At 30.1% G+C, this 12,907-nt stretch overlaps 1 protein-coding gene across 1 annotated transcript in view; it reads left to right on the plus strand.

Moving 5' to 3' along the window:
• LOC142332473 (nose resistant to fluoxetine protein 6-like) overlaps positions 1–9,695 on the plus strand; it is a 57,150-nt gene extending 47,455 nt beyond the window's left edge. The window contains exons 12-13 of the mRNA XM_075378919.1: positions 6,488–6,599; positions 8,642–9,695. Coding sequence (XP_075235034.1) covers positions 6,488–6,599; positions 8,642–8,703 — 174 coding nt within the window. The 3' untranslated portion in view covers positions 8,704–9,695. The remainder of the gene's footprint in view (positions 1–6,487; positions 6,600–8,641) is intronic.
• The last annotated feature ends 3,212 nt before the right edge of the window (positions 9,696–12,907 follow it).

Genomic DNA, 12,907 nt, shown 5'->3' on the forward strand with positions numbered 1-12,907 from the left:
AAATGAATTAGAAAATGGTGTTATAGAGGAAGAAGAGGAAGTTGAGGAGGATGAAATGGGAGAAACATTACTGAGATCTGAATTTAAGAGAGCATTAAAAGATTTAAATGGCAGAAAGGCTCCTGGAATAGACGGAATACCTGTAGAATTACTGCGCAGTGCAGGTGAGGAAGCGATTGATAGATTATACAAACTGGTGTGTAATATTTATGAAAATGGGGAATTTCCATCAGACTTCAAAAAAAGTGTTATAGTTATGATATCAAAGAAAGCAGGGGCAGATAAATGTGAAGAATACAGAACAATTAGTTTAACTAGTCATGCATCAAAAATCTTAACTAGAATTTTATACAGAAGAATTGAGAGGAGAGTGGAAGAAGTGTTAGGAGAAGACCAATTTGGTTTCAGGAAAAGTATAGGGACAAGGGAAGCAATTTTAGGCCTCAGATTAATAGTAGAAGGAAGATTAAAGAAAAACAAACCAACATACTTGGCGTTTATAGACCTAGAAAAGGCTTTCGATAACGTAGACTGGAATAAAATGTTCAGCATTTTAAAAAAATTAGGGTTCAAATACAGAGATAGAAGAGCAATTGCTAACATGTACAGGAACCAAACAGCAACAATAACAATTGAAGAACATAAGAAAGAAGCCCTAATAAGAAAGGGAGTCCGACAAGGATGTTCCCTATCTCCGTTACTTTTTAATCTTTACATGGAACTAGCAGTTAATGATGTTAAAGAACAATTTAGATTCGGAGTAACAGTACAAGGTGAAAAGATAAAGATGCTACGATTTGCTGATGATATAGTAATTCTAGCCGAGAGTAAAAAGGATTTAGAAGAAACAATGAACGGCATAGATGAAGTCCTACGCAAGAACTATCTCATGAAAATAAACAAGAAGAAAACAAAAGTAATGAAATGTAGTAGAAATAACAAAGATGGACCGCTGAATGTGAAAATAGGAGGAGAAAAGATTATGGAGGTAGAAGAATTTTGTTATTTGGGAAGTAAAATTACTAAAGATGGACGAAGCAGGAGCGATATAAAATGCCGAATAGCACAAGCTAAACTAGCCTTCAGTAAGAAATATAATTTGTTTACATCAAAAATTAATTTAAATGTCAGGAAAAGATTTTTGAAAGTGTATGTTTGGAGTGTCGCTTTATATGGAAGTGAAACTTGGACAATCGGAGTATCTGAGAAGAAAAGATTAGAAGCTTTTGAAATGTGGTGCTATAGGAGAATGTTAAAAATCAGATGGGTGGATAAAGTGACAAATGAAGAGGTATTGCGGCAAATAGATGAAGAAAGAAGCATTTGGAAAAATATAGTTAAAAGAAGAGACAGACTTATAGGCCACATACTAAGGCATCCTGGAATAGTCGCTTTAATATTAGAAGGACAGGTAGAAGGAAAAAATTGTGTAGGCAGGCCACGTTTGGAGTATGTAAAACAAATTGTTGGGGATGTAGGATGTAGAGGGTATACTGAAATGAAACGACTAGCACTAGATAGGGAATCTTGGAGAGCTGCATCAAACCAGTCAAATGACTGAAGACAAAAAAAAAAAAAAACATACATTGTAAAAATATTTCTCAAATATGCTGCTTAAAGGAGAATCCATTATTAATGAGTTCATCTCGTATCTATTATTTTACATTTAAGAATACTAAGCGCTACCTTCCTGCTGAAAAAATAATTTAAAATAAACAAAGATTTATACAGATTATTAATCGATTTACGATTAACTTATCTATACCGTTATTTTTAAGTGATTTTATGTAGTGGTTTAATGTTTCCTTGATCACTTTTTTTTTTAAATATTTTTTTTTACGTCACAGTAACAAAATAGTCATTTACACTCCTGTATCCTAACAACAGAGAAAAAAAGAAAACAGACGAAGACTGTAGAAGAAATCCAGCAGCTGACACCAACAGAGAGAAAGATGAGGCCTGAATTCTCCATTGTGATGCTCTTCACAAGGCTCATGTCTTTCAAAGGTTATGGTTGTTAATATTTACAAACAAGAATAGTCAGGCAAAATGAAGCAAGAAGGCCGTCCCTTTACAGCAAATTCGGCTCGGCCTAGACTACCAAAAAAAGAAGAATCCCCACAACAAAGATTCTCTATTCTTCCTTCATCTTACAATAATAATTAATCAGGCTACTGTTTTCAGACACCATGGGCGACTCCCTCCATGAAGGGAACGGATTAGACCCTCCACGAAACTAAGAACTCCGTCAGCCGGATTCCTGCTAGACTGAAAGCCCTTCAGTCAGTGTACTGAAGAGGAATTGTGTCAGGAGAAAGATGTAGATATCTCATTAATTTCCTAATAACCAAAGCAAAAAAAATATTTTCTGCATTGTTTTTTTTATAAAGGATCTGAATACAATTCCAAACCTGCTTATCTTAAATAGAACTAAACATAAATAAATAAATATACATGTATATATATTTATTTTTATAAAATAAAAAAAAAATTTATCGATAAACAATTTTTACAAAATAAAGTAAAAAGCTGTAATTTAATGTGTAAATGTAAAAAAACAAGAATTATTAAAAAAACATCACTGAAGATGGGCTTAGGCTCGAAAACATTTTGAACATGAAAAAGTAAAGGTAAGTGTTCTCTAATTCTGTACTTTGTGGAGGCTGAAAAAATATTATATATATATATACATATATGTATGTATAACCACCGTTAAAAATGAAATACCTGTCCAATAAACAGAAATACCCAACAGCAAGGGACTAATGTCCAGGATCTGCGAGAAATATTCCCTGGCATCCTTACAGTCCATTCCGTTCCAATGTAGTCATTATTTTCTACTTGTACTTCATTTCCCTAATAAATATTGTTTTTTTGTTTTATATTGTATGTGTTTTTAAGTTTACATTATTAATATTTTAATTTGATGGGAACTTTATTTTATATGTAGATGGATTTATATAATTTATTTAAAGGTTGAACCGGTAAATCTTCCTTAAATTTTTAACAGGTCTGAAAACAGTGGAGCAGATAGGTTAGTAATGCAAATTTCTTTATAGGTATTATATTAATAATTTTTTTTTTGCGTTCATTATTTTGTTTATTTACATATTTTTATAATTTCAATGACTGCCTTATCAAGCATTATGTTAGTGTTATTGACAAAATGTTTACCGCACGTATAACTACATTTCTTAATTTCTACCTAACATCTTTTTTATAATCGATAACAGTATTAACTTTTTTAAATAAGAAGCTTTTAATATTATTTAAAGTTAAATTTCTCATAAATTCTAAAGTTTGGAAACCGGTTTTATTAATCTTCATACTTACATGGCATAAATAAAAATTTAATTTATACTTTTCTTTGTATAACATACCAATTTTTTTGTAGTTATCTATTTATTTATATTTTTACTTTTATTTTGATTTTTAAACATTTAAGAATTTATTTTTTAGATTTATTTTGAATATAATTTTTAACGATTTTTATTAGTCATATGCGGTATCTTTTATAATTAACGTTAAATTTACAGTAAAGTGTACAAACCAAAATCCTAATGATACAGATCATATTGAAAAATCCAATTCATTTTTTACAAAATTGGAGAATGTAATAATATCAACAAATTTGAAGAACAAATAATGAAAATATACCAAAAAACAACTAAAATTTTACAATAACTGGTTCATGGAAATTATAAATTTAATTTAATAATTAATTTTATGTAAACTGCATTTAAATAAACCTCCAAATTGTTAATTGTAATCTCCACAAATGTAATTCTTGTAATAGATAATAGATTTTATTAAATGACTGAAAGAAAACAAATGTTTCTTCCCTACATTTTAAATTTAACTATGTTTAATAAACGTGTAGTCATATCTAATATGTAAAAATCATAATGAAAACATTCAGGTGCATAAAATGTGAAAAGTACTACTTTAACAGTACAAACAAACTCATAAGCAAAATTACATTAATAATTTTTACTCTACTGTTAGAAACTTTACTTAAATTATTCATAAACAAATTAAATACTCAGCTGATGTTTCATAAAGCATGTTTGATTGGAATTAATTGCTCATTCCATATGGTTTAGCTGACACAAGCCTTTTGCAGAAGTGTTGGGTTGTTCATTGCCTGGGACTCCTATTAGGCTAGAAATTTAGCAGAAACTTATAAATATGTTATGTTGGTTAAGATACAGGCAGAAATGGGTACATGTAAATCTACAAAAAGAGTAGATGGCTAATATTGTTTTAAGAGGACTTAATAGAATTACAACATAAGCATATTAAGACCTATCCATGACAAGGTGTAAGGTATTGGTGGAATGAACAGTTTAACAATATTGTTAAAAACAGGCTTAATACTCCATAATCAAGCACAAAAGTACGGTCGACTTAATTATCTTATTTGCATCCATTAATATAGACAACAATATCCAGGTTTGTCTGGAAAAAACCGAAAGCACCTGTGTTTATGTAGCAAGCGATAAGTTTTTTTGCTTCCTTGTATGAAGTAAAGGAAGTATTGTGATCATGAAAAAGGTTTCTAGATTTCAATGGAAATATCCATTTTGACCATCCTTGAATCTATCTTGACTAGTTTCAACATGTCTGTATGTACATATGTACGTATGTAATTACGTATCTCACATAACTCAAAAACGATTAGGTGCTGGATGTTGTCATCTAGATGTGCACCTCCCCTTTTGATTGCAATCGACTGAACCAAAAAAGCCTAAAATCCAAAAAGATTTGGATTTTGGACTTTTTCTTAAATACAGTAATAAGCCCTTATTGAGAGCTTTTCAATGATATAATTGGTACTTATTTTCATTGGTTCCAGAGTTGTAGCCAAATAAAATTTCAATTAATGAAATATTTGGATCTTAGGGGAATGCACATCGGATCAAATCAGAATTAATCTCCATTTTTTAACTTTTTTTTTTTTTAATTTAAATATATTGATTTATTAATAATTATTAACTTCCTATTGTAAAAAAAAAAAATTACGATAATAATTCAATAATAAAAAAATTTTTTTTTTTTTTGTCTTCAGTCATTTGACTAGTTTGATGCAGCTCTCCAAGATTCCCTATCTAGTACTAGTCGTTTCATTTCAGTATACCCTCTACATCCTACATCCCTAACAATTTGTTTTACATATTCCAAACGTGGCCTACCTACACAATTTTTTCCTTCTAAGCGACTATTCCAGGATGCCTTAGTATGTGGCCTATAAGTCTGTCTCTTCTTTTAACTATATTTTTCCAAATGCTTCTTTCTTCATCTATTTGCCGCAATACCTCTTCATTTGTCATTTTATCCACACATCTGATTTTTAACATTCTCCTATAGCACCGCATTTCAAAAGCTTCTAATCTTTTCTTCTCAGATACTCCGATCGTCCAAGTTTCACTTCCATATAAAGCGACACTCCAAACAAGTACTTTCAAAAATCTTTTCCTGACATTTAAATTAATTTTTGATGTAAATAAATTATATTTCTTACTGAAGGCTCGTTTAGCTTGTGCTATTCGGCATTTTATATCGCTCCTGCTTCGTCCATCTTTAGTAATTCTACTTCCCAAATAACAAAATTCTTCTACCTCCATAATTTTTTCTCCTCCTATTTTCACATTCAGTGGTCCATCTTTGTTATTTCTACTACATTTCATTACTTTTGTTTTGTTCTTGTTTATTTTCATGCGATAGTTCTTGCGTAGGACTTCATCTATGCCGTTCATTGTTTCTTCTAAATCCTTTTTACTCTCGGCTAGAATTACTATATCATCAGCAAATCGTAGCATCTTTATCTTTTCACCTTGTACTGTTACTCTGAATCTAAATTGTTCTTTAACATCATTAACTGCTAGTTCCATGTAAAAAATAAAAAAATAAAAATAATATCAGAAGTTTTTAATGAAGTAAAATTTTACGTACTTTTCATTTTAAAATAATGTGTAAATGTTTGATAGGGGTACAAGGAAGTCATGTATTGTCCATATCAGATGTTTTTGTTTTAAATGTTAACTCTAGATGAAAGTACAACAGAAAAACTATCTACCGTAATGAGGTTATAAATAGCTGTTAGTTGTATTTGTTATGGCAACCGGTTCATTTTTTAACAACCACTTGAAATTCAATTTTAGAATAGACCTTGTAGTTTTAAAGGGCAAAAAACTAATAGGATTTCAAAGAACGGGTAACATTTTTTTGAAATGGGTAAGCTCTACCTCTTCTTTTGGAAATAGTATTTTGTTTTACAAGCAAATAAACTTCACCATAAAGTCAGATATAAGAATTAAAATAAATATGATTCATAATAACTTATGAAAGACCTATTTTTCATAATTTTGCCCAAGGTTTCTTCAGTGTAATAGTAAAAACAAATAAAATCTAAAATAGAGAGAAATTCTGAACACATAATATTTGCAAATTAAAGAAAATATCTAACTCTTCGTGCTTAATTTTTCAGATTCCAATATTATTAGGCGATATATTCTACAGTACTATTTGTTCAATCCTACTATACCTTGCTGTTGAAGCACCTACACAGAATTTACAAAACATATTTGATAAGAAAAAAGGTAAGAAATCAGAGATTTTTTTAAAAGTAATAGTACAATTTTCACTTTATGGATAATTTTAGAGTTTCTGTGCATCGATTAATTGAAAGGGATTAAAAAGTAATAAAATAGGAAATAAGTCCCTCCGCATAGATATGCAGTTTTCCAATTTCCATCCAATAATATGGGTGAAATAAAATTATAAGGATTCATTATAATTTACCCTGAGGCAGCTCCTCAATGTCTGCTTCAATTTCCTATTCGCAGTTAAACTTTTAAGTTCTTGAATTTCCATTTCCTTTTAGGTAATTTATGACTTTTAATTTACATTGACCTCTCTACTTTTCACTTTTTACTAATCCTGCCACCACTATTTTATTTTAATAAGTTCTTCTCCTCTCATAATATGTCCCCTGACCAATTGCTTTACCATTTTAAATTGCTTTGATTAAGCTTCTGTTCTTCTCATTCAATCACTAATAACTTTTTCATTTTTCACCTTGTCTATTCATTTAATCTTTTCCATGCCTATATTTCAAATGACTCGACCTTTCTTTTTCTCCTTTTTTAGTGTCTATGTTTCATACCGAAATAAAATTGCATCCCAAACATAAAACATTTCGTAAATCATACAATAAGCGTAAATGTATTCTTTATTTATGCTTGTAGTAACAAAAAATTTACAAAAATAAAATAAAATTATCCAACCCTATACAAATTTTTGAGGATTCATCATCTCTTCATTATAAATAATAATTTGATAAAGATTTATATTAAATGCTTGATACATTACCTGATTATGTATAAATCTATTGATTTCTGTAAGTAAAACTAATGAACTGACTGAGATGAAATTCTGCATGAACATAGTTTTTATACCTGGGAAGAATATAGGATTATTACCATTATGACATTTTTCACTGTGTCAAGATGGTGGTTGTTTTAATGGCTTACAGTAACAACCAGATCATATTCCTTGTTGATATTCAACTTTACTATGGCCAAACCATTGATAAATCAAATTCAGAGACCACTTTTGACATCTTTTTCAGTTATCTAGAAAAGTAGCTTTATAGGTTCGACGATGTATGCTACAGTAGCTCAACCAACATAGTGGCTATTTTTATGCATAAACTATTTCAATATTATATTCTATTTTTTCTTAATCTCAAAAAAAAACATAAATTTTTTAAAGCACAATTTCATTTTTTATGAATCCTTGTAACTGAGAAGTATGTCATTAATACAGTTTCGTTACAAAATTTTTATTTTAGATATATATTATACGAACTCAGACATGGCATTTGTATATATTTTAATAAGGAAGTTAAAATGGCAGACCCTTACTGGAAATTGAATCAGAGACCAAATGCTTTCATTTATAGAACCAATATGCTAACCGCTATACTATTCGGCCATCATAATTTTTATTTAGTTAATATTAATTTAAGTACTGGATTTTTAAAATGTAGACTGATTTTTACAAACAATTTAAAGACACATATATTTAAATGACTGTATTTTTAAATAATGAATAAAATAAATAAATTAAGAGTTCAGTATTGGATAAATTTAAATGTTTATTTTGTTAATTGAATAAACACAGCTAAAATCTTGCGTTACATTGATCAAGTTATTTTCGTTACTTTTATTTAGCCTCTATTTAATTTTAGTTAAAAGTGATCTATTTCTTTAATCGGAATATCTCATTTTTACAAATTCATCTCCTTAATGTGGAGAACATCTAGTTAACAGAAAGTTTCCAGATAGGAGAGATTTTACTGCATGTATACTGGCTTGGTATGGAATAAATGTATAATTATTTAACTATTGTTAAATATTGAAATCGTATCAGAGGATTAATTAAAAAAAGTGGTAAGTTATTAAGTTCAATGAATAAACCAAAATAAAGTTATTTGTCATTACTTATTGAATGATCCTTGTGTATCAGATAATTTAAATAAGTTTAATTAAATATTATTATTTTACTAAATTCATTTAATTGTAAAAGCTCATTTATACACAAAATATTAATATAGACTAATTTATTATTTATTGTACAGGTCCTGAACGTGAATTAAACAGATTCAACTCGAGTAAAACTGAAGTAATAGTAGTGGATTAGAATTATCGATAATATTTAAATGCAATGATGTAAGCTGAATATCATAATACAAATTGTACAGGAATTACTCCTTAACTGTATTATATGCGGTCAAAACCTTGAGTTTATAAGTGTTAACATATGCGAGGAATAAAACTCATTTGGCGTTAAATGCAATACATTTTGAAATCATGGAAGTTGTAATGCCACAATTTTAACACATAATTAACTAAATATTTATTTATGTGGCAATATAAACAGTAATAAATTGAATGTGAAATACATAAATGCAAGCGATATCAAACATTTTTTAAGGGATTTTTCAGGGATTACAGACTCTGTTAAAACATGATAAAAATTATGAATAATCAAATTCTTAAGAGGCAACTACGTAAATTAAAATTAAAATAGTATTTACAATTAAGGTATGTCATTGTATTTTCATGAAACAACTGTTAGCAAAAATTTGCAATGAAGTAAAAAAAAAAATTGTTCGTGATGAAAAATACACTTACATAAGCTTGACATGATTATTAAAATCTTAATAAATATTAGCGCACTACCTGATCAATATAGAGTTAAATTTACTCTGCCATTCATAATAAATGGTTATAAGAAATAAAATAATTTATTTGCATATACTAACATGATTTGCACATTACAAACAGTACTGTTTTAATTTTTTTTATTTATTTTTATTTTAATAATCTAAGACAGTATAATAAATAATACAACTATGCTTAAATATAAATACAAAAATAAATTATAAGATAAATACTGAAAAAAAAATTATAAAGTTAGCAAAATTATCTAAAATGTAATGAAACAATTAAATATCAACAGAATAAAGAAAACTAACAAGTTTAAATTAAAAATTATATTTTCTATTATTTATGTACACATGAACAAGCGCAGTATAAATTTAGTTTGGTTAACAACCTGGACATATGTAGAATGGTCGAAGTTTTTTGTTAAATTTCATGCGGTGATTACCTATTTGATAAATAAAAGTAAATAAAATTAATGTATCATAAAGCACGGATATATTTATTTAATACATAACTTTCCCTGAAATGTATATACGGTGAAAATAATGTAAGAAACATTGTTGTTAAAGATGCACCACGTAAGTCTGTAGATAAGCTAATTGATGAGATATAGTTTTAATTTATAATGCTGTTCTACCTAACCGATGTTGCAGATAGCAGTTGTCTTTAACTGGCTAGGAAACTGATTGGTATGTTTCATCAAATTTCAAATTATTCAAGTTGACTGTAGGTTAAATATTCTAAGATTGGAATTTTTTCAACTTTTACTTCATATATTTTATTAAAATATATGTATACAGATATGACAGTTCTTAACAGCCGAATAAGTGAAAGTAACATAAATGTGCTTAAAACAAAAAGGGATAGGTTTTGAAATGTAAAATACAAAATAAAACATCAAATGAATGGACAAATCAATTAATTACGAGGGCTGTTTTTTTTTTCAACTTCCAATTGGCTTAAAAAAAGACACAACGACATAACAAAATGATTTTATTACTAAAAATTGAGTAGTATCTAGCTTATTTTTCTAGCTAATCGCCAAAACGATTGAGGCATTTGTCATTTGTGATACCACCTTTCCGATGCCCTCTTCAAAGAAGTGTGCTGCCAGTGAGGTAAGGTATGTCTTGACTGCCGCCTGAAGTTTTTCATTGGTAGCGAAGTGTTGTCTGCCCAACCATGCCTTCAATTCTTGAGAGGTGAAAATCGCTAGATGCTGTGTCTGGAATATGCAGTGGATAGCCGAAAAGTGCGATGCTTTTCTTCAATTGATCGTTTTCTGTTCATACTTGTGCATTGTTTCAATAAATTGTCAATTGAACAATAAATAAAGAACATTATTTTTTTTTAAATCAGATGAAAATTATGTGCAAACTAAACTAAAACACAGCATTCATTCACTGATCGCTAACGAATAGCCACGACTCTATTGGCATTTCTTGACTATGCAAAGTATAAATGTTATAAGTATTTTTTTTTAACTGGGACCACCGTTAGGTACTGCTTCAGAGGATGAGATGAATGTATTGTAGTATGTGAAAATGCCATGCTTTACCGGGATTTGAACCAGGGACCTCCTGATAAAATGCTGAGACGATATCACTTGTGCCACGAAGGCCGGCAACTGTTCTAATTTTTTTTTCTGTTTAGCCTCCGGAAGCACCGTCAAATATTACATCATAGGATGATATGCATGATAGTAAATGAAGTATAGTCTTGTACAGTCTCAGTTAGACAATTCCTGAGATGTCTTGTTAATTGAAACCCAACATCGGTATCCACGATCTAGTATTCAAATTTGTATAAAAGTAACTGCCTTTACTACGATTTGAACAGAACTCTCGACTTCGAAATCAGTTGATTTGCAAAGACGCATTCACCAACCCGTTGGGTTAATTGTTCTAAGTTTATTTTTTTTGTTTTCCTATTTAGCCTCCGGGAATTACCGTTCAGGTATTACTTCAGAGGATGATATGTATGAGTGTAAATGAAGTGTAGTTTTGTACAGCCTCAGTTCGACCACTCCTGAGATATGTGGTTAATTGAAATCTAACCACCAAAGAACACCGGTATCCACGATCTAATATTCAAATCCGTATAAAAATAACAGACTTTATTAGGACTTAAACGCTGGAACTCTCGACTTCCAAATCAGCTGATTTGGAAAGACGCGTTCATCACTAGACCATCCCGTGGATTTAACTGTTCTAAGTCAAGAAAGCGTAACCCACCGGGTTGTCTAGTGGTGAACGCGTCTTCGCAAATCAGCTGCTTTCGAAGTCGAGAATTCCAACGTTCAAATCCTAGTAAAGGCAATACTTTTATACGGATTTGAGTAATACGAGATTATGGATACTGGTGTTCTTTGGTGGTTGGGTTTCAATTAACCACACATCTCGGAAGTGGTCGACCTGAGACCGTAACAAGACTACAGTTCACTTATACTCATACATATCATCCTCTGAAGTAATACCTGATGGTGATTACCGGAGGCTAAAAAAAAAAAGTAAGAAAGCGTAAACACATGGATGCGCAGAAACTTGATTGGGAGTGGTATGGACAATGCTAGTTCAGAAGGAGGGATAGTGCGATGCGTTCAAGGACAACCTAAACTATTACTATATAACACTTGCTGTTGCTGTTGTTACCTACTATACAATTGGCAAGCCCATAAATGTGAAAACTACCATTTTGGCTGGACGTTGAAGACTCCTGTCACAATTCACACCTCTTAGCCACAGCTGGATTGGTCACATAAATACTTGACCAGAGCAGTCATGAAACCTCAGATTATAGTCCTGACCCCAAAAGGCACAAGCAGGACTAGCATTTTGACTAAACCAAATCCTTGATTATACAGAGTACTTACAACCAGTGGTCACTGCCACTTCTTCGCCACGTGCCCTAAATAATAAATTCCCATTGATATTGCATACCAGAAGTCAACTTTTGTAGGTGCAATGGTTTTTCATGATACACTTTTAAAACACCAAATACTTCTTAAATGAGCTGTCCTAATATAATCATATCTCATCAGGAAAGAATAGCAGATTCATAACATGAACTCTCTCACACACAAATTGACAAAACCGATGATGATATTTTAGTCATTTTTCTTTGTTGGAATTAACAATTTAATGAACTATTTGAATTCAGTATGGCTATCTATAGGTTTAACTGTTTTGTTGCCTGATGAATAATTGATTTTGACAGAATAATTTCAGCTAACAAGCATATAATTGATTTTCAACAATTGATTTTTTAATTGGATAGTGTTTCCAACACTATCCTCAGTCTTTTGTGTTCCTAGTCATTAACAAAACCTGTCTCTCTGAATCTAGTCACTAACTTCAGTTCTAACATCTTATGAGGAAATGGTATATCTTAATAGTTATACCAAAACAATTCTTGCTGTACAGTCACTGACAATGTAGTGAAGTTTGACCAATAATAAAATCACATTCATCCAGTGAAAACCCCACTTTCTTACAAATAATGTTGGAATAGATATTTAGTGAGAATGATACACCCTTACAAACTGTAAACTTCTTTAAGGCATTTCTTTCTATGTTCCAGATGACAAATGAACAATGTCAAATAAAATATATACAAAGTAATATACTAGCACAGATATATTAACGAAAACCTCTTATTTTACCAAGACAAGACAATGT

Source organism: Lycorma delicatula, chromosome 11, assembly GCF_047948215.1.
Source record: "Lycorma delicatula isolate Av1 chromosome 11, ASM4794821v1, whole genome shotgun sequence".
In the NCBI taxonomy this organism is placed as follows: domain Eukaryota; kingdom Metazoa; phylum Arthropoda; class Insecta; order Hemiptera; family Fulgoridae; genus Lycorma; species Lycorma delicatula.